Genomic DNA, 26,601 nt, shown 5'->3' with positions numbered 1-26,601 from the left:
CACAGAGTCAACTTGTGTAGCAGCATTGAGTGTCCTATGGATCAGATCCAAAGATCCCACTAATCCTCCACACTGCCAAGAGTCTTACCATTAATACTAATTCCTGCCATCGTATTTGACCTACAAAATGAACCACCTCATACTTATCTGGGTTAATCTCCATCTGCCACTTCTCAGCCCAGTTTTGCATCCTATCAATATTCCTCTGTAACCTCTGACAGTCCTCCACACTATCCACAACAACCCCAACCTTTGTGTCATCAGCAAATTTACTAACTCATCCCTCCACTTCCTCATCCAGGTCATTTATAAAAATCACAAAGAGTAAGAGTCCCAGAACAGATCCCTGAGGCACACCTCTGGTCACCAACCTCCATGCAGAATATGACCCGCCTACAACCACTCTTTGCCTTCTGTGGGCAAGCCAGTTCTGGATCCACAAAGCAATGTCCCCTTGGATCCCATGCTTCCTTACTTTCTCAATAAGCCTTGCATGGGGTAACTTATCAAATGCCTTGCTGAAATCCATATACACTATATCTACTGCTCTACCTTCATCAATGTGATTAGTCACATCCTCAAAAAATTAAATCGGACTCATAAGGCACGACCTGCCTTTGACAAAGCCAGGCTGACTATTCCTAATCTTATTATGCCTCTCCAAATGTTCATAAATCCTGCCTCTGAGGATCTTCTCCACCAACTTACCAACCACTGAAGTAAGACTCACTGGTCTATAATTTCCTGGGCTATCTCTACTCCCTTTCTTGAATAAGGGAACAACATCCACAACCCTCCAATCCTCTGGAACCTCTCCCATCCCCATTGATGATGCAAAGATCATCGCCAGAGGCTCAGAAATCTCCTCCCTTGCCTCCTACAGTAGCCTAGGGTACATCTCGTCCGGCCCCGGTGACTTATCCAACTTGATACTTTCCAAAAGCTCCAGCATATCCTCTTCATTAATATCTACATATTCAAGCTTTTCAGTCCGCTATAAGTCATCAGTACAATCGCCAAAATCCCTTTCCGTAGTGAATACTGAAGTGAAATATTCATTAAGTACCTCTGCTATCTCCTCCGTTTCCATACAAACTTTTCCACTGTCACACTTGATTGGTCCTATTCTCTCACGTCATATCCTCTTGTTCTTCACATACTTGTAGAATGCGTTCCTGTCCGTCAAGGCCTTCTCATGGCCCCTTCTGGCTCTCCTAATTTCATTCTTAGGCACCTTCCTGCTAGCCTTATAACCTTCTAGATCTCTATCATTACCTAGTTTTTTGAACCTTTTCTAAGCTCTTCTTTTCTTGACTAGATTTACAAAAGACTTTGTACACCACGGTTCCTGTACCCTACCATCCTTTACCTTTCTCGTTGGAACATAACTATGCAGAACTCCACACAAATATCCCCTGAAAATTTGCCATATTTCTTCCATACATTTTTCTGAGAGCATCTGTTTCCAAATTATGCTTCCAAGTTCCTGCTTGATAGCCTCATATTTCCTCTTACTGCAGTTAAACACTTTCCTAATTTGTCTGTTCCTATCCTCTCTAATGCTATGGTAAAGGAGATAGAATTGTGATCACTATCTCCAAAATGCTCTCCCACTGAGAGATCTGACATCTGACCAGGTTCATTTCCTAATACCAGATCAAGTACAGCCTCTCATCTTGTCAGCATATTATGTCAAGAAACCTTCCTGAACACACCTAATAAACTTCACCCCATCTAAACCCCTCGCTCTAGGGACATGCCAATTGATACTTGGGAAATTAAAATCTCCCACCACAACAACTCTGTTATTATGATACCTTTCCAGAATCTGTCTGCCTATCTGCTCTTCGATATCCCTGTTACTATTGGGTCGTCTATTAAAAAAAACACCCAGTAGAGTTATTGACCCCATCCTCTTCCTAACTTCCACCCACAGAGACTCCGGAGGCAATCCCTCCATGACTTCCTTCTTTTCTACAGCCGTGACACTATCTGTGACCAACAGTGCCAAACCCCCACCTCTTCTGCCTCCCTCGCTGTCCTTTCTGAAACATCTAAAGTCTGGCACTCGAAGTAACCATTCCTGCCCCTGAGCCATCCAAGTCTCTGTAATGGCCACAACATCATAGCTCCAAGTACTGATCCACAGTTTAAGCTCATCTGTTTTGTTCATAATAGTCCTTGCAATAAAATAGACACATCTCAAACCATCGGTCTGAGCATGTCCCCTCTCAATCATCTGCCTATCCTCCCTCTCACACTGTCTCCAACCTTTCTCTATTTGTGAGCCAACTGCCTGTTTCTGTATCTCTTCAGTTCGGTTCCCACCCCCCAGCAATTCTAGTTTAAACTCTCCCCAATAGCCTTTACAAGCCTCCCTGCAGGATATTGGTCCCCCTGGGATTCAAGTGCAACCTTTCCTTTTTGTACAGGTCATACCTGCTGCAAAAGAGGTCCCAATGATCTAGAAATCTGAATCCCTGCCCCGTGCTCCAATCCCTCAGCCACACATTTATCCTCCACTCACTCTGTTCCTATTCTCACTGTCACATGACACAGGCAGTAATCGAGGTTACTTCCTTTGAGGTCCTGCTTCTCAACTTCCTTCCTAACGCCCTGTAGTCTGTTTTCAGGACCTGCTCCCTTTTCCTACCTATGTCATTGGTACCAATATGTACCACGACCTCTGGCTGTTCTCCTTCGCACTTCAGGATATCGTGGACGCGATCAGAAACGTCCCGGACCCTGGCACCTGGGAAGTAAACTACCATCTGTGTTTCTTTCCTGCGTCCACAGAATCACCTGTCTGACCCCTTAACTATAGAGTCCCCTATCACTGCTGCCTTCTTCCTTTCCCTACCCTTCTGAGCCACAGGGCCAGACTCTATGCCAGAGGCATGGCCACTGTTGCTTCCCCCAGGTAGGCCATACCCCCCCAACAGTACTGAAACAGGTGTACTTATTGTTAAGGGGGTCAGCCACAGGGGTGCTCTCTAATATCTGACTCCTACCCTTCCCTCTCCTGACTGTTACCCACTTATCTGTCTCCTGAGGCCCTGGTGTGACTACCTGCCTCTAACTCCTATCACCTTCTCACTCTCCCTGACGTGACGAAGGTTATCAAGCTGCATCTCCAGTCCCCTGATGCAGTCCCTAAGGAGCTGCAGCTCGACGTACCTGGCGCAGATGTGGCCATCTGGGGCTGTTAGACTCCAAGACTTCCCACATCTGACACCGAGCACAGAACACCAGCCTCACACACATACTTCCTGTCTGTATTCTACACAGGCAACCTAACTTGCCTGTTATCACCGAAGCCCAGTTGAGCCAAAGCTCTCCTACTCTGTCGCCCACTCTATAAAGCTGTCTCCTTTTAAACTCTTCTCGCTATTCTACCTGGCTGACGTCCATGTGCTTACGCAGTCATGCCCCTATCAAACCGCTGAAGAAATAACCGTCTCTTTTTAAACTCTTCTCGCTTTTAAGTTCTTCTTGCTGTTCTAACTGGCTGACTTCCACGTGTTTGTGAAGTCATGCACCAATCACACGTGCATTAAAGCACACAGAATGACATTTCTGCACATTTAACATAGAACACAGAACAAAGAATAGTATAGCACAGTACAGGCCCTGCGGCCCACAATGTTGTCCCGACCCTCAAACCCTGCCTCCCATATAAGCCTGTACCTTAAATTCCTCCGTATACCTGTCTAGTAGTCTCTTCAACTTCACTGGTGTATCTGCCTCCACCACTGACTCAGGCAGTGCATTCCACGCACCAACCACTCTCTGAGTAAAAAAACATTCCTCTAATATCCCCCTTGAACTTCCCACCCCTTACCTTAAAGTCATGTCCTCTTGTATTGAGCAGTGGTGCCCTGGGGAAGAGGCGCTGGCTGTCCACTCTATCTATTCCTCTTATTTGACCTGGAAAACATGACAACAGACAAGTGTAGTACACCAATGGAATTGCCCAGTTTAATTTCCCAATGAAATTGCCCAGTGGTATTATTCAAATTAGAAATTATCATAATTATATTCCATTCTAGGAGGGAAAAGATCCATTTTCTTGCACAAAATGTTGAATAAAGAAAAGTACAACATGTTCCCATTTTGAAGCCACAGTATTGATTTTTTGAATCACGTAAATTATTCTCGCATACTGTAAGTAAACCAAGTGAGTGAGTCGGTGGGAGGGAGAAAGGGGGCTTCTTTGGGGGTTGTTGTTATTTGTGTTGTTCTACTGAACATTGTGGATATGCTATTTGGCACCAGAGAGGCTTGCAGGCTGTCCCCAGCACATCCTTGGGTTGTGTTGATTGTTAACACAAATGGTGCATTTCACTCTTGTGTTTCAATGTAAATGCGAAAAATAAATCTGAATCTGAATTGGTGTTTTATGGCATTACTGAATATCCATAAGTAGCCAAAAATGAAGGATATCACTGCTTCTTCCTTAGGTCTTGAGCACCCCTGCTTCATAAGGTCATTTTCATGGAACAAATTGATCACTTGCTGCATCATGCTCAGGAAACTAAATTACACTCCTGAAAGATTCCAGAAGTACACCAGGCTTATTTGTTCACTGTTCATCCCCATTCTCTCATCGTACCAACAGCACATGCTGAATATTGTAGGCATGTGATGTTGGTGCCAGAATATGGTGTGACACTTGTGGGCTGTCCCCAATACATGCTTGGGTGTGTTGGTTGTTAATACAAATGACACATGTCACTGTGCTTTGATGCATGTGTGATAAATAAATTTGAATCTCAGCTACAATCCTCTAGGACCACAGTTACAGAAAGTGGTAGAGTTTTAATGCTGTCCATGTCTTAATATCAGGAGACTGGAAACGGTGCAACCTGTTCAAGGGATTAAACTTTAATTTTCAATTAAAATTCTGTGCAGCTGGTGGATAGTGATTTCATTTAGAAGATCTGCACTCGTTAAATGTTCTGGAATAACTAAGACTTGCCTAGGATCCTGATTTTGTGATAGAACAGTCCGAAACAATGCCGGTAACCTTTAGCAGAAGGAGAACATCAAACACATTGAACCAGGATTCTTTATCAGATGCTTTGTGATATTTGTACATGAACAGCTCCCCTCAAATCCTTTCTTTCAATTTCTTTCTTGTATCATTTCCTAATTTGCTATTACTTTAACATACCTTACAGATCCTTCACCACCAGGTGCACCAAGTAATTTGAGGAAAGGCAATTTCACTGCCAGGCACAATGGTACTTTCAGTCTGCGAATTCACTGGGATCCACCACAGGAGGAAGATCTTTACATTCACCACTACAAAATGTACTGGAGCCAATGGGTTTCTAGAAAAAGTGTTTTTCTTACAAAGAAAGAAAACTGGAAGATAATTAATGAAGTAAGTTTTTAATTACTTTTAAGATGGGAGGACTTCTTTGTGTCTCAAGCCTAACCCCCACTCCAGAACAGTTTCCTTTTTCATTCTCCTGTATCTATCCTGGAAATGCTAAATGCTGCACTGACTAATTCTCAAACACTCGGACTGAACTGTGGACTGTGATGCAGGGGGTGATACTAAAAACAATACTGGAAATGCTGATCGGGTCAGGCAGTTTGTATAGCTGGAGAGACATTATGAGTATTTAATCAGCGTCAGTACATGGGGAACTCTACACCGGCTGAGCTTTTTCCAGCATCTTTGTGACCCGATGCAGATTGGAGATCCACTTTGTCGATCACCTTTGCTCTGTCTGCTCCCAGTGTCTACGCAATTCAATTCGGCTTCCCATTCCCATTATGACATGTCTGTCCAGGACTCCTCTACTGCCATGATGAGGCTAAACACAGGGTGGAGGAATAACGCCTTATATTTGACATGGGTAGCCTCCAACCTGATGGTATGAACAACAATTTATCCAACTTTCAGTTATTTCTATTCCTCCCTTCTCCTCTCTTTTTCCATGCTCCATTCTGATTCCCCTCTTACCCCTTCTCACCCCTTCACTTCTCTTCACCTGTCCTTCATCTCCCTCTGGTTCCCTTTCTCCCATGGTCTACCTATCATATTCTTTTGTCTTCAGCACTTTAGCTTTTTCACCTATCCTCTCCCGGCTTCTCATTTCATACCCCCTCTCCCACCCATCCACTTGCCCCTCACCTGGTCTCAGCTGTCACCTGCCAGTGTGTACTCCTTCCCCTCCCCCACCATACCTACTTTGCTGGCTTCTCCCTTCAGTCCTATTGATGGGTCTCACCCCAAAATGTCGTAGGTTCATTTATTATCAAAATATGCAACTCTGAAATTCTTCTTCTCCAGATAACCACAAAACCAAGAAAAGAACAGCAGCACAATCATCAACCCCAAATTCCTCTTCCCCGCACAAAAAAACAAACAAAAATGAAACAGACACATCAACCCCCAAATCCCCTCCCACACACACAAAAAAAATGAGAAAGATTGGGCGAGAAACACAGAATATAAAAAACTATAAGACTGAAAAAAAAGTCCATATCCAAAAATCAGAAAGCCTGGGTAACACTCTCTGGGCAGAGCAGCAGGCCTTCCCCTCTGCAGCAGCCAAGCGATTCCACCAGTGATCAAAAGGTAGTCTCCTATCTCCAGCAGCAGAGCGATCTCCCAGCAATCGAAAGGCAGACTTCCCTCTCCGGCAGCAGAGTGACCCCACCAGCAATCGAAAGGCAGGCAAGCAGCCGGTGTTCAACTTCCATATTCGCCTTGATGTTTCAATCTCCCTCATCACTTTAATCAATGGAAACTTTAATCGGCAAAATAGAGTCGAACATCAACTTGTGCCCCACAGCCTTCTTGCCATGAGGTTCACACACGCTGCTTCTGCCTCCCAGAGTCCTCTTGCAGACTATAGAGTGGTGAAACACCTAAACAATCTCCAAACTGTAAATCACAGTTGCAGTTTGCAAATGTCGATTGTTTTTCCTCCATAGATGCTGCCTGACCTGCTGAGTTCCTCCAGCATTTTATGTGTGTTGCTCAAGACTTCCAGCTTGCACAGAATCCCTTGTGTCAGTATTTTCTGTATTAGTTTGGATTTTCAGCATCTACGGTACTTTGTGCATGCATTGATCTGTCTTTCCTTCCTTTATACAAATTTCCATTAAAGTTTGGAGCTCTGTCCTGCTGAAAATATAAAATGGTCATGATTTTGACAGACCATCTCCTGGCTTCACCTTACAAAATAAAAAAGATGCTTTTTTGGCATGAGATATTATCTCAATTATTCAGTAGGTATCTGCAGTAGACCTATAAATGTCAGTTTTACACTGAATCAATACACAACATACTCGTACTGAGATAATTGTGGTTTGCATTATTCAAATAGATGATAAATTAGATAAACATGAGTCCTTTTCTCTTATTATTATGTATTTAAAAATCTCAAGACATTGGTAGGGCCTGAGGAGTGTGTTGAACAAAGGGATCTGGGAATACAGGTCTATATTTCCTTGAAAGTGGCATCACGGGTAGACAGGGTCATAAAGAGAGTTTTTGACACACTTGCTTTCAGAGATTGGAGTACTGAGTATAGAAGCTGGAATATTTTGTTGAAGTTGTAGAAGACTTCAAGGCCAAATGTGGAGTATTGTGTGCAGTTCTGCTCACCTAACTACAGGAAAGGTATCAGTAAAATTGAAAGAGTACACAGAAAATAAACAAGGACTTGAGGACCTGAATTACAGAGAAAAGTTGGATAGCTTAGGACACATATTTCCCTGGAGAATAGGAAGATGACAGGAAATTTGATAGAGTTATACAAAATTATGAGGGGTATGGATAGGGTAAATGCAAGTAGGTATTTTCCATTGAGTTTGACTGAGACTAGAACTAGAGGTTATAGGTTAATAGCTAAAAGGTGAAATATTTAAAGAGAACCTGAGGGGAAACGTTTTCACTCAGTGGGTGGTGGAAGTGTGGAACAAGCTGCCAGCAGAAGTGGTGGATGCAGGATTGTTTTTTAACATTTAAGAGAAGTTTGGGTAAGTGCACGGATGGGAGAGGTATGGACGGCTATGGTCCAGTTGCAGGTTGATGTGACCAGGCAGAATAACAGTTCAGAATGCACAAGATGAGTGGGCTGAAGGGCCTGTTTCTGTACTATACTGTACTGCTGTATGACTTTATCCCAGGTTGTCCTTGTAGTCAGAGGAAGCAGATATTATGTAGAAAATGTATTGGCCATTTTGTACATAGGAAACTTTCACAAATAGTAAGCTAATAATAACTGGATAACTTGAAGGAGAAATTATTGCCAGAAAGAATTCTACTCTTTCGTAGTATCTTTTAAGTCCACTGGAATATAAAAGGTTTAATGTCTCAATCAAAAGTCTGATCTACCACAATGAAATCTTTGCCTAGATTTTTATCTTTGAATGAGACTTGAACCCACTATCTTTGGACGCATAGGCAAAAGTTCTGCTCATTGAGCCACTGCTGACAACAAAGGCACTCAGTTCATACGAATGCATTAACAAATAGAGGATGGACAGCTAAGGGAGCTCAAACCTAAATTTAAGTGACAACTACACTTGCAAATTGCAACAGACAGCATTGTTGCTGAAGCATCAACTTGGAAAGCTGAAGTTTATTTGTTGTTTTATAGTCATAGTCATAGTCAGAGTCATACTTTCTTGATCCCTGGGGAAATTGGTTAATGACCAGACAAAGAAAGAACAAGTGATGAAAATTATTTTAAAGATAAATGAGTTGCAACAGGTAAATACTAAAAGAAAATGCAATATATTTAGCATCGCAATGATAACCACTAATATAAATGAACAAAAATATAGACAACAATAATGAGCATTATTGGAATAAAGGGTGTAGGAAGCAGGAAGAGAGAAATAGATGTGCAGCCAAAATTGGCCAGTTTTAAAACGCCAATGTAGAATTCTGGCCATTGTACCCAAGCACCTTGCAGACCTCCTTAAGAACCAAACATGTTTTACGTGTTCCTAGGGCAGTGGTCTTCTTGATTACCAATGTTATTTGATATCTATCAATCAAAGCAAGGACATTGCTTTGTCTCCCAGAAACTACCTCTAAATGTGATTACCTGCTCAGAAGGGGCTGAGTAACAAAGGGCGAAGGTTCTATTGTAACATAAAGTATACTAAGCATAGAACAGTGGAGCACAGGAACAGGCTTTTCAGCCCATGATTTCTGTACTGACCATGATGGCAATCTAACAACTAATCCCATCTGCATGCACATACCGAATGTCCCTCTAATCATAAGATCATCAGATATAAGAGCAGAATTAGGGCATTTGGCCCATTGAGTCTGCTCCACTATTCAATCAAGACTGATCTCTTTTCCCCGCTCCTCAGCCCCACTCCCCAGCCTTCTCCTAATAACCTTGGTTGCCGTGTCCAGTCAAGAACATAACAAGCTCAGCCTTAAGCACACCCAATGATCTGGCCTCCATAGCTGCCCCCGTGGTAATAAATTCCACAAATTCACCACCCTCTGACTAAAGAAATTTTTCCGCATCTCTGTTTTAAATGGATGCCCCTCTATACTGAGGCTGTGCTTTCTTGTCCTAGACTACCTACCATGGGAAACGTCCTTTCCACATTTACTCTGTCTAGGACTTTCAACATTTGAAAGATTTCAATGGGATCACCCCTAATCCTTCAAAATTCAAGCGAGCACAGATCTAGAGCTATCAAACATTCCTCGTATGATAACCATCTGATTCCCAGAAACATTCTTGTGAACCTCCTCTGAACCCTCTCCAATGCCAGCACATTTTTTCTAAGATGAGGAGCCCAAAACTGTTCACAATACTCAAGGTGAGGCTTCATCAATGCCTTATAAAGCCTCAGCATCACATCCTTGCTCTTGTATTCAGTACTTCTTGAAATAAATGCTAACATTGCATTTGCTTTCCTCACCACCAACTCCACCCGCAAGTTAACCTTCAGGGTGTTCTGCACAAGGACTTCCAAGTCCCTTTGCATCTCAGATTTTTGGATTTTCTCCCAATTTGGAAAATAGTCTGCATATTTATACTACTACTACCAATTTTTCAACATTGTTTTTCATTTTCCACTCTCTTGCCCGTTCTCCTAATCTAAGTTATGATTATTATGATTGTGATTATTATTATGATTGACGACAAGCAGTCCCCTTTTATTGTCATTTAGTAATGCATGCATTAATAAATGATGCAATATTTTTCAGAATGATATCACAAAAACACATGACAAACAAACCGACTTAAAAAACTAACAAAAACCACATAATTATAACATATAGTTACAACAGTGCAAAGCAATATCATAATTTGATAAGAACAGACCATGGCACAGTAAAAGTCTCAAAGTCTCTCGAAAGTCCCATCATCTCACACAGACGGTAAACCTCCAGCGCCGCCAACTTGCCGATGCAGCATCCTGGAAGCATCCGACCACAGTCCGACTCTGAGTCCGTCTGAAAACTCCGAGCCTCCGACCACCTCTTCGGCACCGAGCACCATCTCTGCCTAGCGCTTCAACCCCAGCCCCAACAACAGGCGATAGGCAAAGCCGAGGATTTGGGTCCTTCGTCTCCGGAGATTCTTGATCGCACAGTGGCAGCGACAGCGAAGCAGGCATTTCAGAAGTTACTCCAGATGTTCCTCTGCGCTTCTCACGGCTGTCTCCATCAAATCCAGATTGTGCACGGCCCCCTAGTTACACAGAATCGATATTCATTCAGAACAGCCGCGCGCACTGCGTCGCACCGCCATCTTCTCCTCCTCATTCTGCAGACTACCTGTTTCCTCAACACTACCTGCCCGTCCACCAATCTTCATATCATCTGCAAACTTGGCAACAAAGCCATCTTTTCAATCATCTAAATCATTTATAGACAGCATAAAAAGAAGTGGTCCCAACACCGACCCCTGCAGAACACCACTAGTCACTGGCAGCCAAACAGAAAATGATCCTTTTATTCCCACTCACGGCCTCCTACCAATCAGCCAATGCTCTAACCATGCCAGTAACTTTCCTGTAATACCATGGGCTCTTAACTTGGTAAGCAGCCTCATGTGTAGCACCTTATCAAAAGCCTTCTAAGAGTCCAAATATACAAGATCCACTGCACCCCCTTTATCTATCCTACAAGTAATCTCAAAGAATTCCAACAGGTTCGTCAGGCAAGATTTTCCCTTAAGGAAACCATGCTGACTTTGTCCTATCTTGTCCTGTGTCACCAAGTACTCCATAACCTCATCCTTAACAATTGACTCCAGCATCTTCCCAACCACTGAAGTCAGGCTAACTAGTATATAATTTCCTTTCTGCTGCCTTCCTCTTTTCTTAAAGAGTGGAGTGACATTTGCAATCTTCAGTCCTCTGGCACCATGCCAGAGGTCCAATTATTTTTGAAAGATCATTACTAATGCGTCCACAATCTCCACCTCTACCTCTTTCAGAACCCTCGGGTGTAGTTCATCTGATCTGAGTGACTTATGTACCCTTAGATCTTTCAACTTTTTGAGCACCACCTCCCTCATAATAGTAACTACACTCACTTCTGTTCCCTCACACCTTTCAACATCTGGCACACTGCTAGTGTCTTCCACAGTGAAGACTGATGCAAAATACTTATTTAGTCCATCTGCCATCTCCTTGACCGCTGTTATTATTTCTCCAGCCTCATTTTCTTGCGGTCCTATGTCCACTCTCATCTCTCTTTTATTTTTTACATACTTGAAAAATCTCTTACTATCCATTTTGATTATTGTTTGCTAGCTTGCTTTCATATTGTCTAAATGCCTCTTAGTTATTGCAATTGTACCTGCTTCTGCCACTTCCCTAGCAGTACATTCCAGGGACTTATGACTCTGTGTGTTTTTAAAAAAAGATTTGCCTCACAAATCTCCTTTAAACTTTCCTCCTCTCACATTAACCCTTTACCTTTTAATATTTGACATTTCCATCTTGACAACATGTCCTTGACTATCCATACAATCTACATTTCTCATAATATACTTCCATCAGGTCTCCTCTCAGATCCTGACTCACTCCAAAGCAATCCAAGTTTGTCCAGCTTCTCCTAGTATCCAATAAACTTCATCCAGACAAAGCCTCATAGAACTGACACATCTGACTTTAGCTTCTCCTTCTCAAATTTCAGGGTGAATTCTATCATATTATGGTTACTTTCCCCTAAACTCTCTAATCAATTCTGGTTCATTGCACAACACCCAATCCAGTATAGTTGACCCCCTAGTGGGCTGAACCACAAGCTGCTCTGAAAAGCCATCTCATCGGCATTTTAGAAATTCCACCTATTTGAATCCAGTACCAACCTGATTTTTCCAATCTACCTACATATTGAAATCCCCCATGACTATTGTAACATCGCCCTTTTGACATTCATTTTTTAACTCCCGTTATAACTTGTAGACCACATCCTTACTACTATTTGAGGGTCTGTATATAACTTCCATCAGGGTCTTTTTACTTTTGCAGTTCCTTAGCTCTATCCACACGATTCAACACCTTCTGACTCTGTGTCACTTCTTTCTAATAACTTAGTTTCATTTCTTACCAACATAGCCACACCGCTCTCTGCCTTTCTCCCAGACCTTTTGGTACAATGTGTATCCTTGGACAGTAAGCTCTCAGTTATAATTTTCTTTCAGCCATGAATGGCTCCAGGGTGACCAAGGATGGGAACTCAACATTCAGGGATATTCAATATTCAGGAGGGATAGACATGAAAGAAAAGGAGGTGGGGTAGCATTGCTGGTTAGAGAGGAGATTAACGCAATAGAGAGGAAGGACATTTGCCTGGAGGATGTGGAATCGATATGGGTAGAGCTGCATAACACTAAGGGGCAGAAAACACTGCTGGGAGTTGTGTACAGGCCACCTAACTGTAGTAGTGAGGTTGGGGATGGCATTAAACAGGAAATTAGAAATGCGTGCAATAAAGGAACAGCAGTTATAATGGGTGACTTCAATCTACATATAGATTGGGTGAACCAAATTGGTAAGGGTGCTGAGGAAGAGGATTTCTTGGAATGTATGTGGGATGGTTTTTTAAACCAACATGTTGAGGAACCAACTAGAGAGCAGGCTATTCTAGACTGGGTATTGAGCAATGAGGAAGGGCTAATTAGCAATCTCGTCGTGAGAGACCCCTTGGGTAAGAGTGACCATAATATGGTGGAATTCTTCATTAAGATGGAGAGTGACATAGTTAATTCAGAAACAAAGGTTCTGAACTTAAAGAAGGGTAACTTTGAAGGTATGAGACGTGAATTAGCTAAGACAGACTGGCAAATGATACTTAAAGGGTTGACGGTGGATATGCAATGGCAAGCATTTAAAGATCGCATGGATGAACTACAACAATTGTTCATCCCAGTTTGGCAAAAGAATAAATCAGGGAAGGTAGTACACCCGTGGCTGACAAGGGAAATTACGGGTAGTATCAATTCTAAAGAAGAAGCATACAAATTAGCCAGAAAAAGTGGCTCACCTGAGGACTAGGAGAAATTCAGAGTCCAGCAGAGGAGGACAAAGGGCTTAATTAGGAAAGGGAAAAAAGATTATGAGAGAAAACTGGCAGGGAACATAAAAACTGACTGTAAAAGCTTTTATAGATATGTGAAAAGAAAAAGATTGGTTAAGACAAATGTAGGTCCTCCACAGACAGAAACAGGTGAATTGCTTATGGGGAACAAGGACATGGCAGACCAATTGAATAACTACTTTGGTTCTGTCTTCACTAAGGAGGACATAAATAATCTTCCGGAAATAGTAGGGGACAGAGGGTCTAGTGAGATGGAGGAACTGAGGGAAATACATGTTAGTAGGGAAGTGGTGTTAGGTAAATTGAAGGGATTAAAGGCAGATAAATCCCCAGGGCCAGATGGTCTGCATCCCAGAGTGCTTAAGGAAGTAGCCCAAGAAATAGTGGATGCATTAGTGATAATTTTTCAAAACTCCTTAGATTCTGGACTAGTTCCTGAGGATTGGAGGGTGGCTAATGTAACCCCGCTTTTTAAAAAAGGAGGGAGAGAGAAACCGGGGAATTATAGACCGGTTAGCCTGACATCAGTTGTGGGGAAAATGCTAGAGTCAGTTATCAAAGATGTGATAACAGCACATTTGGAAAGCAGTGAAATCATCGGACAAAGTCAGCATGGATTTGTGAAAGGAAAATCATGTCTGACGAATCTCATAGAATTTTTTGAGGATGTAACTAGTAGAGAGGATAGGGGAGAACCAGTGGATGTGGTATATTTGGATTTTCAAAAGGCTTTTGACAAGGTCCCACACAGGAGATTAGTGTGCAAACTTAAAGCACACGGTATTGGGGTAAGGTATTGATGTGGATAAAGAACTGGTTGGCAGACAGGAAGCAAAGAGTGGGAATAAACAGGACCTTTTCAGAATGGCAGGCAGTGACTAGTGGGGTACTGCAAGGCTCAGTGCTGGGACCCCAGTTGTTTACAATATATATTAATGACTTAGATGAGGGAATTAAATGCAGCATCTCCAAGTTTGTGGATGACACGAAGCTGGGCGGCAGTGTTAGCTGTGAGGAGGATGCTAAGAGGATGCAGGGTGACTTGGATAGGTTAGGTGAGTGGGCAAATTCATGGCAGATGCAATTTAATGTAGATAAATGTGAGGTTATCCACTTCAGTGGCAAAAACAGGAAAACAGATTATTATCTGAATGGTGGCCGATTAGGAAAAGGGGAGGTGCAACGAGACCTGGGTGTCATTATACACCAGTCTTTGAAAGTGGGCATGCAGGTACAGCAGGCGGTGAAAAAGGCAAATGGTATGCTGGCATTCATAGCAAGAGGGTTTGAGTACAGGAGCAGGGAGGTACTACTGCAGTTGTACAAGGCCTTGATGAGACCACACCTGGAGTATTGTTTGCAGTTTTGGTCCCCTAATCTGAGGAAAGACATTCTTGCCATAGAGGGAGTGCAAAGAAGGTTCACCAGATTGATTCCTGGGATGGCAGGACTTTCATATGATGAAAGAGTGGATTGACTAGGCTTATACTCGTTGGAATTTAGAAGATTAAGGGGGGATCTTATTGAAATGTATAAAATCCTAAAGGGATTGGACAGGCCAGATGGAGGAAGGTTGTTCCCGATGTTGGGGAAGTCTAGAACGAGGGGTCACAGTTTGAGGATAAAGGGGAAGCCTTTTAGGACCAAGATGAGGAAAAACTTCTTCACACAGAGAGTGGTGAATCTGTGGAATTCTCTGCCACAGGAAACAGTTGAGTACAGTTCATTGGCTATATTTAAGAGGGAGTTAGATATGGCCCTTGTGGCTAAAGGGATCAGGGGGTATGGAGAGAAGGCTGGCTCAGAAGGGTAGGGAAAGGAAGAAGGCAGCAATAATAGGGGACTCTATAGTTAGAGGGTCAGACAGGTGATTCCGTAGACACGGGAAAGAAACACAGATGGTAGTTTGCCTCCCAGGTGCCAGGGTCCGAGATGTTTCTGATCACGTCTACAATATCCTGAAATGGGAAGGAGAACAGCCAGAGGTCATGGTACATATTGGTACCAATGACAGTTAGGAAAAGGGAGCAGGTCCTGAAAACAGACTACAGGGAGTTAGGAAGGAAGTTGAGAAGTAGGACCTCAAAGTAATCTCGACTACTGCCTGAGCCATGCGACAGTGAGTATAGGAATAGAGTGAGGTGGGAGATAAATGTGTGGCTGAGGGATTGGAATAGGGGGCAGGGATTCAGATTTCTGGATCATTGGGACCTCTTTTGCGGCAGGTGTGACCTGTACTAAAAGGATGAGTTGCACTTGAATCCAAGGGGGACCAGTATCCTGGCAGGGAGGTTTGCTAAGGCTGGTTGGGGAGAGTTTTAACTAGAATTGCCGGGGGGTGGGAACCGAACTGAAGAGACAGAGGAAGTGGCGGTTTGCTCACAAATAGAGAAACCTGGGAGACAGTGCAAGGGGGAAGATAGGCAGGTGATAGAGAAGGGATAAGCTCAGGCCAATGGTTTCAGATGTGTCTATTTTAACACAAGAAGTATCATGAACAAAGCGGATGCACTCAGAGCATGGATCAGTACTTGGAGCTATGATGTTGTGGCCATTACAGAGACGTGGGCGGCTCAGGGGCAGGAATGGTTACTTAGATGTTTCAGAAAGGACAGAGAGGCAGGCAAAAGAGGTGGGGGCATGGCACTGCTGATCAGAGATAGTGTTGTGGCTGCAGAAGAGAAGGAAGTCATGGAGGGATTGTCTACTGAGTCTCTGTGGGTGGAAGTTTGAAACAGGAAGGGGTCAATAACTCCACTGGGTGTTTTTTATTGACCACCCAATAGTAACAGGGACATCGAGAAGCAGATAGGGAGACGGGTTCTGGAAAGGTGTAATAATAACAGGTTTGTTGTGGTGCAAGACTTTAATTTCCCAAATATTGATTGGCATCTCCCTAGAGCAAGGAGTTTAGATGGGGTGGAGTTTGTTAGATGTGTTCAGGAAGGTTTCCTGACACAATGTGTAGATAAGCCTGCAAGAGGAGAGCCTGCACTTGATCTGGTACTGGGAAATGAACCTGGTCAGGTGTCAGGTCTCTCAGTGGGAGAGCATTTTGGAGGTAGTGATCATAATTCTTTCTCCTTTACCATAGCATTGGAGAGGGACAGGGACAGATAAGTTAGGAAAATGCTTAATTGGAGTAAGGGGAAATATGAAGCTATCTGGCAGGAACTTGGCAGTATAAATTGGGAACAGATGTTCTCAGGGAAATGTACAGCAGAAATGTGGCAAATGTTCAGGGTATATTTGTGTGATGTTCTGCATAGGTACGTTCCAATGAGACAGGGAAAGGATGGTAGGGTACAGGAACCGTGATGTACAAAGGCTGTTGAAAATCTCGTCAAGAAGAAAAGAAAAGCTTATGAAAGATTCAAAAAACTAGAGATCTAGAAGATTATAAGGCTAGCAGGAAGGAGCTTAAGAATGAAATTGGAAGAGCCAGAAGGGGCCATGAGAACACCTTGGTGAGCAGGATTAAAGAAAACCCCAAGGCATTCTGCAAGTATGTGAAGAGCAAGAGGATAAGACGTGAGAGAATAGGACCAATCAAGTGTGACAGTAGAAGAGTGTGTATGGAACCGGAGGAGATAGCCGAGGTACTTAATGAATACTTTGCTTCAGTATTCTCTACAGAAAAGAATCTTGGTGACCCTAGGGTTGATTTACAGTGGATTGAAAAGCTTGAGCATATAGACATTAAGAAAGAGGATGTGCTGGAGCTTTTGGAAATCATCAAGTTGGATAAGTCTCCGGGACCTGACTAGATGTACCCCAGGCTACTGAAGGAGGTGAGGGAAGAGATTGCTGAGCCTCTGGAAATGATATCTGCATAATCACTGGGGATGGGAGAGGTTCCGGAGGATTGGAGGTTTGCACATGTTGTTCCCTTATTCAGGAAAAGGAGTAGAGATAGCCCAGGAAATTATAGACCAGTGAGTCTTACTTCAGTGGTTTGTAAGTTGATGGAGAAAATCCTGAGAGGCAGGATTTATGAACATTTAGAGAGGCATAATATGATTAGGAATAGTCAGCATGGCTTTGTCAAAGGCAGGTCATGCCTAATGAGCCTGATTTAATTTTTTGAGGATGTGACTAAACACATTGATGAAGGTAGAGCAGTAGAGGTAGTGTATATGTATTTCAGCAAGGCATTTGATAAGGTACCCCATGCAAGGCTTATTGAGAAAGTAAGGAAACATGGGATCCAAGGGGACCTTGCTTTGTGGATCCAGAACTGGCTTGCCCACAGAAGGCAAAGAGTGGTTGTAGATGGGTCATATTCTGCATGGAGGCCGGTGGCCAGTGGTGTGCCTCAGGGATCTGTTCTGGGACCCCTACTCTTCGTGATGTTTATAAATGACCTGGATGAGGAAGCGGAGGGATGGGTTAGTAAATTTGCTGATGACACAAAGTTTGTTGGGTGTTGTGGATAGTGTAGAGGGCTGTCAGAGGTTACAGCAGGACATCAATGAGATGCAAAACTGGGCTGAGAAGTGGCAGATTGCGTTCAATCCAGGTGAGTGTGAGGTGGTTCATTTTGGTAGGTCTAATATGATGGCAGAATATAGTATTAATGGTAAGACTCTTGGCAGTGTGGAGGATCAGAGGGATCTTGGGGTCTGAGTCCATAGGGCACTCAAAGCTGCTGTGCAGGTTGACTCTGTGGTTAAGAAAGTATATGGTGGATTGGCCTTCATCAACCATGGGATTGAGTTTAAGAGCCAAGAGGTAATGTTACAGCTGTATCAGACCCTGGTCAGACCCTACTTGGAGTACTGTGCTCATTTCTGGTCACCTCACTACAGGAAGGATGTGGAAACTATAGAATGAGTGCAAAGGAGATTTACAAGGATATTGCCTGGATTGGGGAGCATGCCTTATGAGAATAGGTTGAGTGAACTCAGTCTTTCCTCCTAGGAGCGGCGGAGGATGAGAGGTGTCCTGATAGAGGTGTATAAGATGATAAGAGGCATTGATCGTCTGGATAGTCAGAGGCTTTTTCCTAGGGCTCAAATGGCTAACACTAGAGGGCACAGTCTTAAGGTGCTTAGAAGTAGGTTCAGAGGAGATGTTAGGGGTATGTTATTTACGCAGAGAGTGGTGAGTGCATGGAATGGGCTGCCGGCAACGGTGGTGGAGGCGGATACGATAGGGTCTTTTAAGAGACTCCTGTATAGGTATATGGAGTTTAGAAAAATAGAGGGCTATGGGTAACCCTAGGTAATTTCTAAAGTAAATACATGTTCGGCACAGCATTGTGGGCTGAAGGACCTGTATTGTGCTGTAGGTTTCCTATGTTTCTTTCTATGTTTATTCCCTATACTGCGCACATTCAAATTTAACACCTTCAGTTCTATATTCACTCCTTTCGATTTTGTCTGCCTTTTACGTTGCAACTCATCATGTTGATTGCAATTTTGCCCTGTCATCAGCCCTTCCTTGCTAGGAGTTTCACTATGCGTTTCCTCTGTAAACCAACTATCTCACATTCAGCACTATCACTTTGGTTTCCGTTCCCCTGCCAAATTACTTTTAAACCGCCTGAACAACTCTAGCCAACCTGTCTGCAAGGATACTGGACACCCTCAGGTTCAGGTGTAACCCGTCCCTTTTGTACAGGTCATACCTTCCCTAGAAGAGATCCCAATAATCCATAAATCTGAACCCCTCGCCCTGCCCTCTGCACCAGTTTGTAGGCCACACATCATCTTGTTCTCACTCTCACTGGCACGTGGCACAGGCAACAATCCAGAGATTACTACGCTGGAGGACCTGATTTTCAGCTGTCTATCTTGCATTCTAAAATCTCTCTTCAGGACCTCCTCACCTTGTTTACCCATGTCATTGGTGCCAGTCTATACCAAGACTTCTGGCTGCTCACCCTCGCCCTTGAGAATACCATGGACATGATCCGAGACATCCCTGATCCTGGAACCAGGGAGGCAACATACCATCTGGGTGTCTCTATCGCGCCCACAGAACCTCGTCTCTGTTCCTCTGACTAAGAAATCTCCCATCAACACTGCAGTCTTCTTTACCTCTCTGCTCTTCTGAGCCACAGCACCAGACATAGTGCCAGAGACCTGCTCACTGGGGTACCCCCTGGTAGGTCATCCTCAACAGTATCTAAAATTGTTTACGGATGATTGAGGGGATGGACACACTGGCTGTGCATTTCCCCTCCTTCTCCTGTCAGTCACCCAGTTATTGGTCTGCTGGAACCTAGGGGTAACCATCTCTCTGAAGTCCTGTCTATCCTCATTCTCCCATATGAGATGAAGGTCATCGAGCTGCAGCTCCAGTTCCTTAAAACATTCTCTCAGGAGCTACAACTCTGTGCACCTGGTGCAGATGTGTTTATCTGGAAGACTGGAGATTTCCCTGACTTCCCACATCCCACACAAAGAACAAAACACAGCCCTGGAGACATTCTCACTAACTACAATGCACTTGATCTGGTAATGGGAAATCAGGTGTCAGATCTCTTGGTAGGAGCCCATTTTGGAGGTAGTGATCACAACTCTATCTCCTTTACTATAGCGCTGGAGAGGGATAGGAGCAGACAATTTGGGAAAACATTTTATTGGAGTGGGGGGAATATGATGCTATTAGGCAGAAACTTGGGAGCAGATGTTCTCAGGGAAATGCACAGCAGAAATGTGGTAAATGTTCAAGGAACACTTGCATGGCGTTCTGCACAGGTATGTTCCATTGAGGCAGAAAAAGGATGGTAGGATAAAAGAACCATGGTATACAAAGGTGTAGAAATTCTAGTTAAGAAGAAAAGAAAATTTTACAATAAGTTCAAGAAACTAGGTACTGTTCAAGCTCTAGAAAATTACAAGGCTGCCAGAAAGCTTATGAATTAAATTAGGAGACCTAAAAGGGGCCATGAGAAGGCCTTCGTGAGCAGAATTAAGGAAAACCCCAAGGCATTCCACAAGCATGTGAAGAGCAAAAGGATGAGCCGTGTGGGACTCAGTCAGTCCAGATTGGAAGCATCATCTCCAACACCATCACACTGAGCACGGGGGCCCCCCAGGGCTGTGTGCTCAGTCCACTGCTGTTAACTCTGTTGACCCACAACCGTGCAGCAATACACAGCTCGAATCACATCATCAAGTTCGCCGATGACACGACCGTAGTGGGTCTCATCAGCAAGAACGACAAGTCAGCATACAAAGAGGAGGTACAGCGGCTAACGGGCTGGTGCAGAGCCAACAACCTGTCTCTGAATGTGAACAAAACAAAAGAGATGGTTGTTGACTTCAGGAGAGCATGGAGTGACCACTCTCCACTGAACAATGACGGCTCCTCCGTTGAGATCGTTAAGAGCACCAAATTTCTTGGTGTTCACCTGGTAGAGAATCTCTCCTGGTCCCTCATTACCAGCTCCATAGCCAAGAAAGCCCAGCAGTATCTCTACTTTCTGTGAAGGCTGAGAAAAGTCCATCTCCCATGCCCCCCCCATCCTCACCACGTTCTACAGAGGTTGTATTGAGAGAATCCTGAGCAGCTGCATCACTGCCTGGTTTGGGAATTGCACCATCTCGGATCGCAAGACCCTGCAGCGGATAGTGAGGTCAGCTGAGAAGATCATCGAAGTCTCTCTTCCCGCCATTACAGACACTTACACCGCACGCTGCACCTGCAAAGCCAACAGTATTGTGAAGGACTCCACGCACCCCTCACACAAACTCTTCTCCCTCCTGCCATCTGGCAAAAGGTACCAAAGCATTTGGGCTCTCACAACCAGACTGTGCAACGGTTTCTTCCCCCAAGCTATCAGACTCCTTAATACCCAGAGTCTAGACTGACATCTATGTAATTTATTATTATATTGTAATTTGTCTTCTACTGTGCCCGTTGTCTGGTTTATTGTACTGCCCTGCACTGTTTTGTGCACTTTATGTAGTCCTGTGTAGGTCTGTAGTCTAGTGTAGTTTTTGTGTTGTTTTACATAGTCTTGTGTAGCCTTGTGTTGTCTCACTTAGTCTAGTGTAGTTTTTGTGTTTCATGTAGCACCATGGTCCTGAAAGATCATTATTTTATTTTTACTGTGCACTGTACCAGCAGTTTATGGTCAAAATGACAATAAAAAGTGACTTGACTTGACTTTAGAATAGGACCAATCGGGTGTGATAGTGGAAACATGTACATGGAGTCGGAGGAGGTAACAGAGGTACCTAATGAAAACCTTGCTTCAGAATTCACCAGGGAAAAGGACCTTGGCAATTGTGGGGATGACTTACAGCAAACTGAAACACTTGAGCATGTAGACATTAAGAAAGAGGATGTGCTGGAGCTTTTGAAAAGCATTAAGTTAGATAAGTCGCTGGGTCCAGATGAGATATACTCCAGGCTGCTGTGGGAAATGAGGGAGGAAATTGCTGAGCCTCTGGCAATGATCTTTGCATCATCAGTAGGGACTGGAGAAGTACCAGAGGATTGGAGTGTTAGAAATGTTGTTCTCTTGTTCAACAAAGGGAGTAGAGATAACCCAGGAAATTATAGACTAGTGAATCTTACTTCAGTAGTGGGCAAGTTGTTGGAGAAGGTCCTGAGAGGCAAGATATATGAGCATGTAGAAAGACATAATCTGTTTGGGGATAGTCAGCATGGCTTTGTCAAGGGCAGGTGGTGCCTTATGAGACGGATTAAATTCTTTGAGGATGTAACAAAACACATTGATGAAGATAGAGCATGGGATGTAGTGTATATGGATTTCAGTAAAGTATTGATAAGGTTCCCCATGCTAGGCTCCTTCAGAAAGTAAGGAGGCATGGAATCCAGGGAGACCCTGCTTTGTGGATCCAGAACTGGCTTGCCAACAGAAGGCAAAGGGTGGTTGTAGATGGCTCATATTCTGCATGGAGCTCGGTGACCAGTGGGGTGCCTCAGGGATCTGTTCTGGGACCCTTTCTCTTTGTGATTTTTATAAATGACCTGGATAAGGAAGTATAAAGGTGGATCAGTAAGTTTGCTGATGACACAAATGTTAGGGGTATTGTGGATAGTCTGGAGGGTTGTCAGGGGTTACAGCGGGACATCAGTGGGATGCAGAACTGGGCTGAGAAGTGGCAGATGGAGTTCAACCCAGATAAGTGTGATGTGATCCACTTTGATCAGTCAAATTTGAAGACACAATATAGTATTAATGGTAAGACTCTTGGAAATGTGGAGGATCAGTGAGATTTTGGGGTCCGTGTCCATCAGACGCTCAAAACTGCTGAGCAGGTGGACAGTGTTGTTAAGAAGGTATATGGTGTGTTGGCCTTGCATCAACCATGGGATTGAGTTCAAGAGCCATGAGATAATGTTATAGCCATATAAGACCTTAGACCCCACTTGGAGTACTGTGTTCAGTTCTGGTCACCTCACTACAGGAAGGATGTGGATACTATAGAGAGAGTACAGAGGAGATTTACAAGGATGTTGCCTGGATTGGAGAGTGTGCCTTATAAGAATAGGTTGAGTGAACTTGGCCTTTTCTCCTTGGAGTGACAGGGTATGAGAAGTGACCTGATAGAGGAGTATAAGGTGATGTGAGGCATTGATCATGTGGATAGCCAGGCTTTTTTCCCAGGGCTGAAATGGCTAACATGAGGGGGCATAATTTTAAGGTGCTTTAAAGAAAGTACAGGGGGGATGTCAGAGGGAAGTTTTTCCACATATAGAACGGTGGGTGCATGGAATGCATTGCCAACAATACTGGTAGAGGCGGGTATAATAGGGTCTCTTAAAAGAGTCTTAGATAGGTATATGGAGCTTAGAAAATTAGAGGGCTAAGTGGTATGGTAATTCTAGACAGTTTCTAGAGTACGTTACATGGTCAGCACAACATTATGGGCTGAAGATGCTGTAGATTTCTATGTTCTGTGTTCTAATAGATGAGGAATGAACAAATAAGAACAGAGAGAGAGTAACTTACAAGATAATCTACCTCACCCAAGCCAAAGCCACTCTAAAGGCTGGCACACTCAGAAGAATGGCTGCTCTGCTTACACTTGCATTATTCTTATTGGTCCTTTTGTAATGTATCTCTCTTATTGATTGGTTGCTCCTCAACTCAGAGAAACTGCCACAAAACTCTGCCTTTAAAATCTTGTCACCATCTTGAATAAAAGTAGCTCTTTTTATGCACCCTTGATGTGAATTGTCCAACTGAGAGAAAATTGGCTCGAAGCTCCGCTTTTTAAGTCTTGAACACGGACCTGACTGAAAGGTAGCTCTTTTCACACACTGCCTCTTGCTGACGGTCACTTCTCAACTCAGAGAAACTGCAGCAAAACTCTGCCTTTCTTTCACCGTACTGATTGAAAAGTAGCTCTTTTTACGCATGCCTGATGCGGATTGCCCACCTCCAGCCATCCACCCACTTCCACGTGTGTCAGGTCCAGGAACAGATAATGAGGTAGTCTTCTGCCCTGCTTGTCCCTCTTCAGACCCTGTGCACTGATGGCCAAAAGTCGGAAGGGAAAAATAGTTCTTTAAGTGAATAAGGAAAGTATATTTTCAAAATGCTACCATGGAAACTGGTTAAAAAAAAATAAACCTTTGAGACCCTTTAGGCATTTGCTATTGATTTATTCCGCTATCATCTTTCATCTGCACATCTGGGTAAAAAAATAATCGTGTAAGCATAATTCAAAGGTTCACATAAGTATCTGTTACAAGACTGTTGCATCCATGCCTGTTTTAATGCTGTTTGACCTGTGTCAGCTGAGGGAGGTGAAATATTTGGCATAGACCAGAATTGAAAGTAGGCATTTTTGATGAGAGACTGGCCAAAGCATTCAGTGCAGTTGAATAAATAAGGTAGGAGGTGCATAAAGCCAGTGACATTCTAGATGTTTCATGCATGATTAGTAAACTATGTTGTTATATGTTGTCAAATTGAGGTAGAGGGTAGTGGGCATGGCTGAAGCAACAAAAAATATAAGAAATAATTTCAGACTGTTGTGTTACATTACAAAATGTGGCATTATTACAGTGAAATTATGTGTAACTTGAGCACAACTATTTAACGTACTTGGAAATAATATGCAAGTGCAGCAATAAGGCACAATGTCATATCATCATAGAAGGGGAATCCACACTGGTTATACTTCACACCCAGTGTCAGCAATCTCAGCAAGCCAAACAGGAGGGTGTTAATTTAGAGAGAAAAAAAATCAGTAATATCTTGTTTCATTTGCTTACAGCTCAAAGGCTTGTTGAAGCTGACACGTGATAGTCGATGAAACATTAAGTTATTCCTCCTGCCTCAACAACCAAAGAATGAAGGAAAATTAGTATTTTTGAGTGTATTACTGATCAGTTCCTACAGCCCAGGTTCTAATATTCACCTGTGTTGGTGCCTCAGGTTACAGTCACTGAACTGAAACTGGATATATTGCCATTCACAATTAAACTTCTCCTTCACTGGATCTTTGTAGCTATTTCAAATTGATGTACTAAAATCTAGCTTCTCCCTGTGGCTCATTAGAGATGGATTGGTGCTTTCATATTTTGACTAGGGAATATTGAGCGATAAATAATGGAAGAGTGAGTTGTTATTTTCAATAACTGCCATGACACAAACCACTTTTCACTTGACTATTTTGGTTTTCAAATTTTCAACCAGATGTTCAACATTAGTGTCTTGAAATGCTAATTCTTGAATGCTAACTAACCGACTGGCATGAAACAGAACTATTTTTATAGATTGTTTTATTTGGACAGTTTTTAACTTGACTCTGTTTTTCCTATGGAGCCTCAGGAGGCTATGGATGAAGCATATAATCTTCCATTTCATTTGTAAATATGCATTCAGGGAAATGCATATTGACATTGCCCATAAATTCAACACATATTGTGTGATATTTTGCTCTATCTGGTTGTTGGCAAATTGGTATATCAAAACCCAATTGATATGCAGATTCCAGTGGAATAAAGATAACAACGATCTTAAAGTAATTTGTTTCCAATAGTAAAACATTGAGAAGTTTGAGGACGTCTCTCATAATAGTCCATAAATGACAATCTTAGCTAAACACGCCCAAACTCAATTAAACTATACACGTAATTGAGCGAATTGCAGAGAATTTTACAATAGTTCGATCTAAATTATCCAGATTGGCAATTTAACAAAACTCAACTCACTCTAATTCGTTTGCAAATTATTGTTGCTTCCAGAATTTTGTTTCATGGGACTTTATTTAAATTCTTCTCTGCACCTTGTGACAACCTTCTTGTTTCTTCACCATTGTTTAAACCTGTTTTTTATGAGGCTCAGTTGCTAGCTCAACACTGAACCCAGCATGGATGGAAAACAAGCAAGGAGTCAGTTGGGTTTGAACTCAGGACCATTCACCTTGAAGTGCGGGGGATGCCACTATACCACCGGCCGGCTTTTCAAATTCATTTGCTGATGAATTATTATTTGCCATTTATCTGTTCATTCACCAAATCTGTTGCATCGTGTTGGATTTTAGTACAATTGCATAAATTCTCAGATGTGGTCCAATCTAGTATCTTTTGTAGATTTTAATGTTGTATCTTTAATGTTTTCTGAGCCTAAATCAAGGCAATTAAATTGATTTGAAATACAAAACAACAGTATTCAAAGTCTGAGCACATTAATGAGAGGTTGTCTAGTAAGCCAATAAATGTTTGGTGTCTAGACCCTCTGCTCCAGAACTTCATGGCCTGTGAGGTCCAAAATGCCACGTACTATTGGAGAACCTTCATACTCTGAAAATGCTTTCCTTTGTGTATTTCACCACTGTAGATGCACGAAGGAAATCAAGTAAATTAAGTTCAGGTCATTGAGGGGATGGGGGGATGAGCATCAGTTTGTGAGAATTGGAAATTTTAGATTTCCGTAGAGTCTTTATGAAGTACTAGATTGAGAGGAGGTGTGGTGTTGTGTGTTGTGGCAAGAATTGGTAGGGCTATTTGCAGTATGGATCAGACTGGGGTTCATTAAGGAGAATGGAGCAGGAAGTTGGTTGAAGATAAGATTAGATGATTGGGAGGGATTTGGACTTAGGAATTAGGCC

The 26,601-nt window shown here is 43.0% G+C and overlaps 1 protein-coding gene across 1 annotated transcript in view; it reads left to right on the top strand.

The window, feature by feature from the left end:
* anos1b (anosmin 1b) overlaps nucleotides 1-26,601 on the top strand; it is a 157,252-nt gene that overhangs the window by 94,262 nt on the left and 36,389 nt on the right. The window contains exon 7 of the mRNA XM_063044838.1: nucleotides 5,181-5,386. Within this exon, the coding sequence (XP_062900908.1) occupies nucleotides 5,181-5,386 (206 nt within the window). The remainder of the gene's footprint in view (nucleotides 1-5,180; nucleotides 5,387-26,601) is intronic.

The sequence above is a fragment of the Mobula hypostoma genome, chromosome 4 (assembly GCF_963921235.1).
Source record: "Mobula hypostoma chromosome 4, sMobHyp1.1, whole genome shotgun sequence".
NCBI lineage: Eukaryota > Metazoa > Chordata > Chondrichthyes > Myliobatiformes > Myliobatidae > Mobula > Mobula hypostoma.
This window is presented reverse-complemented; position numbering and strand designations above follow the sequence as displayed.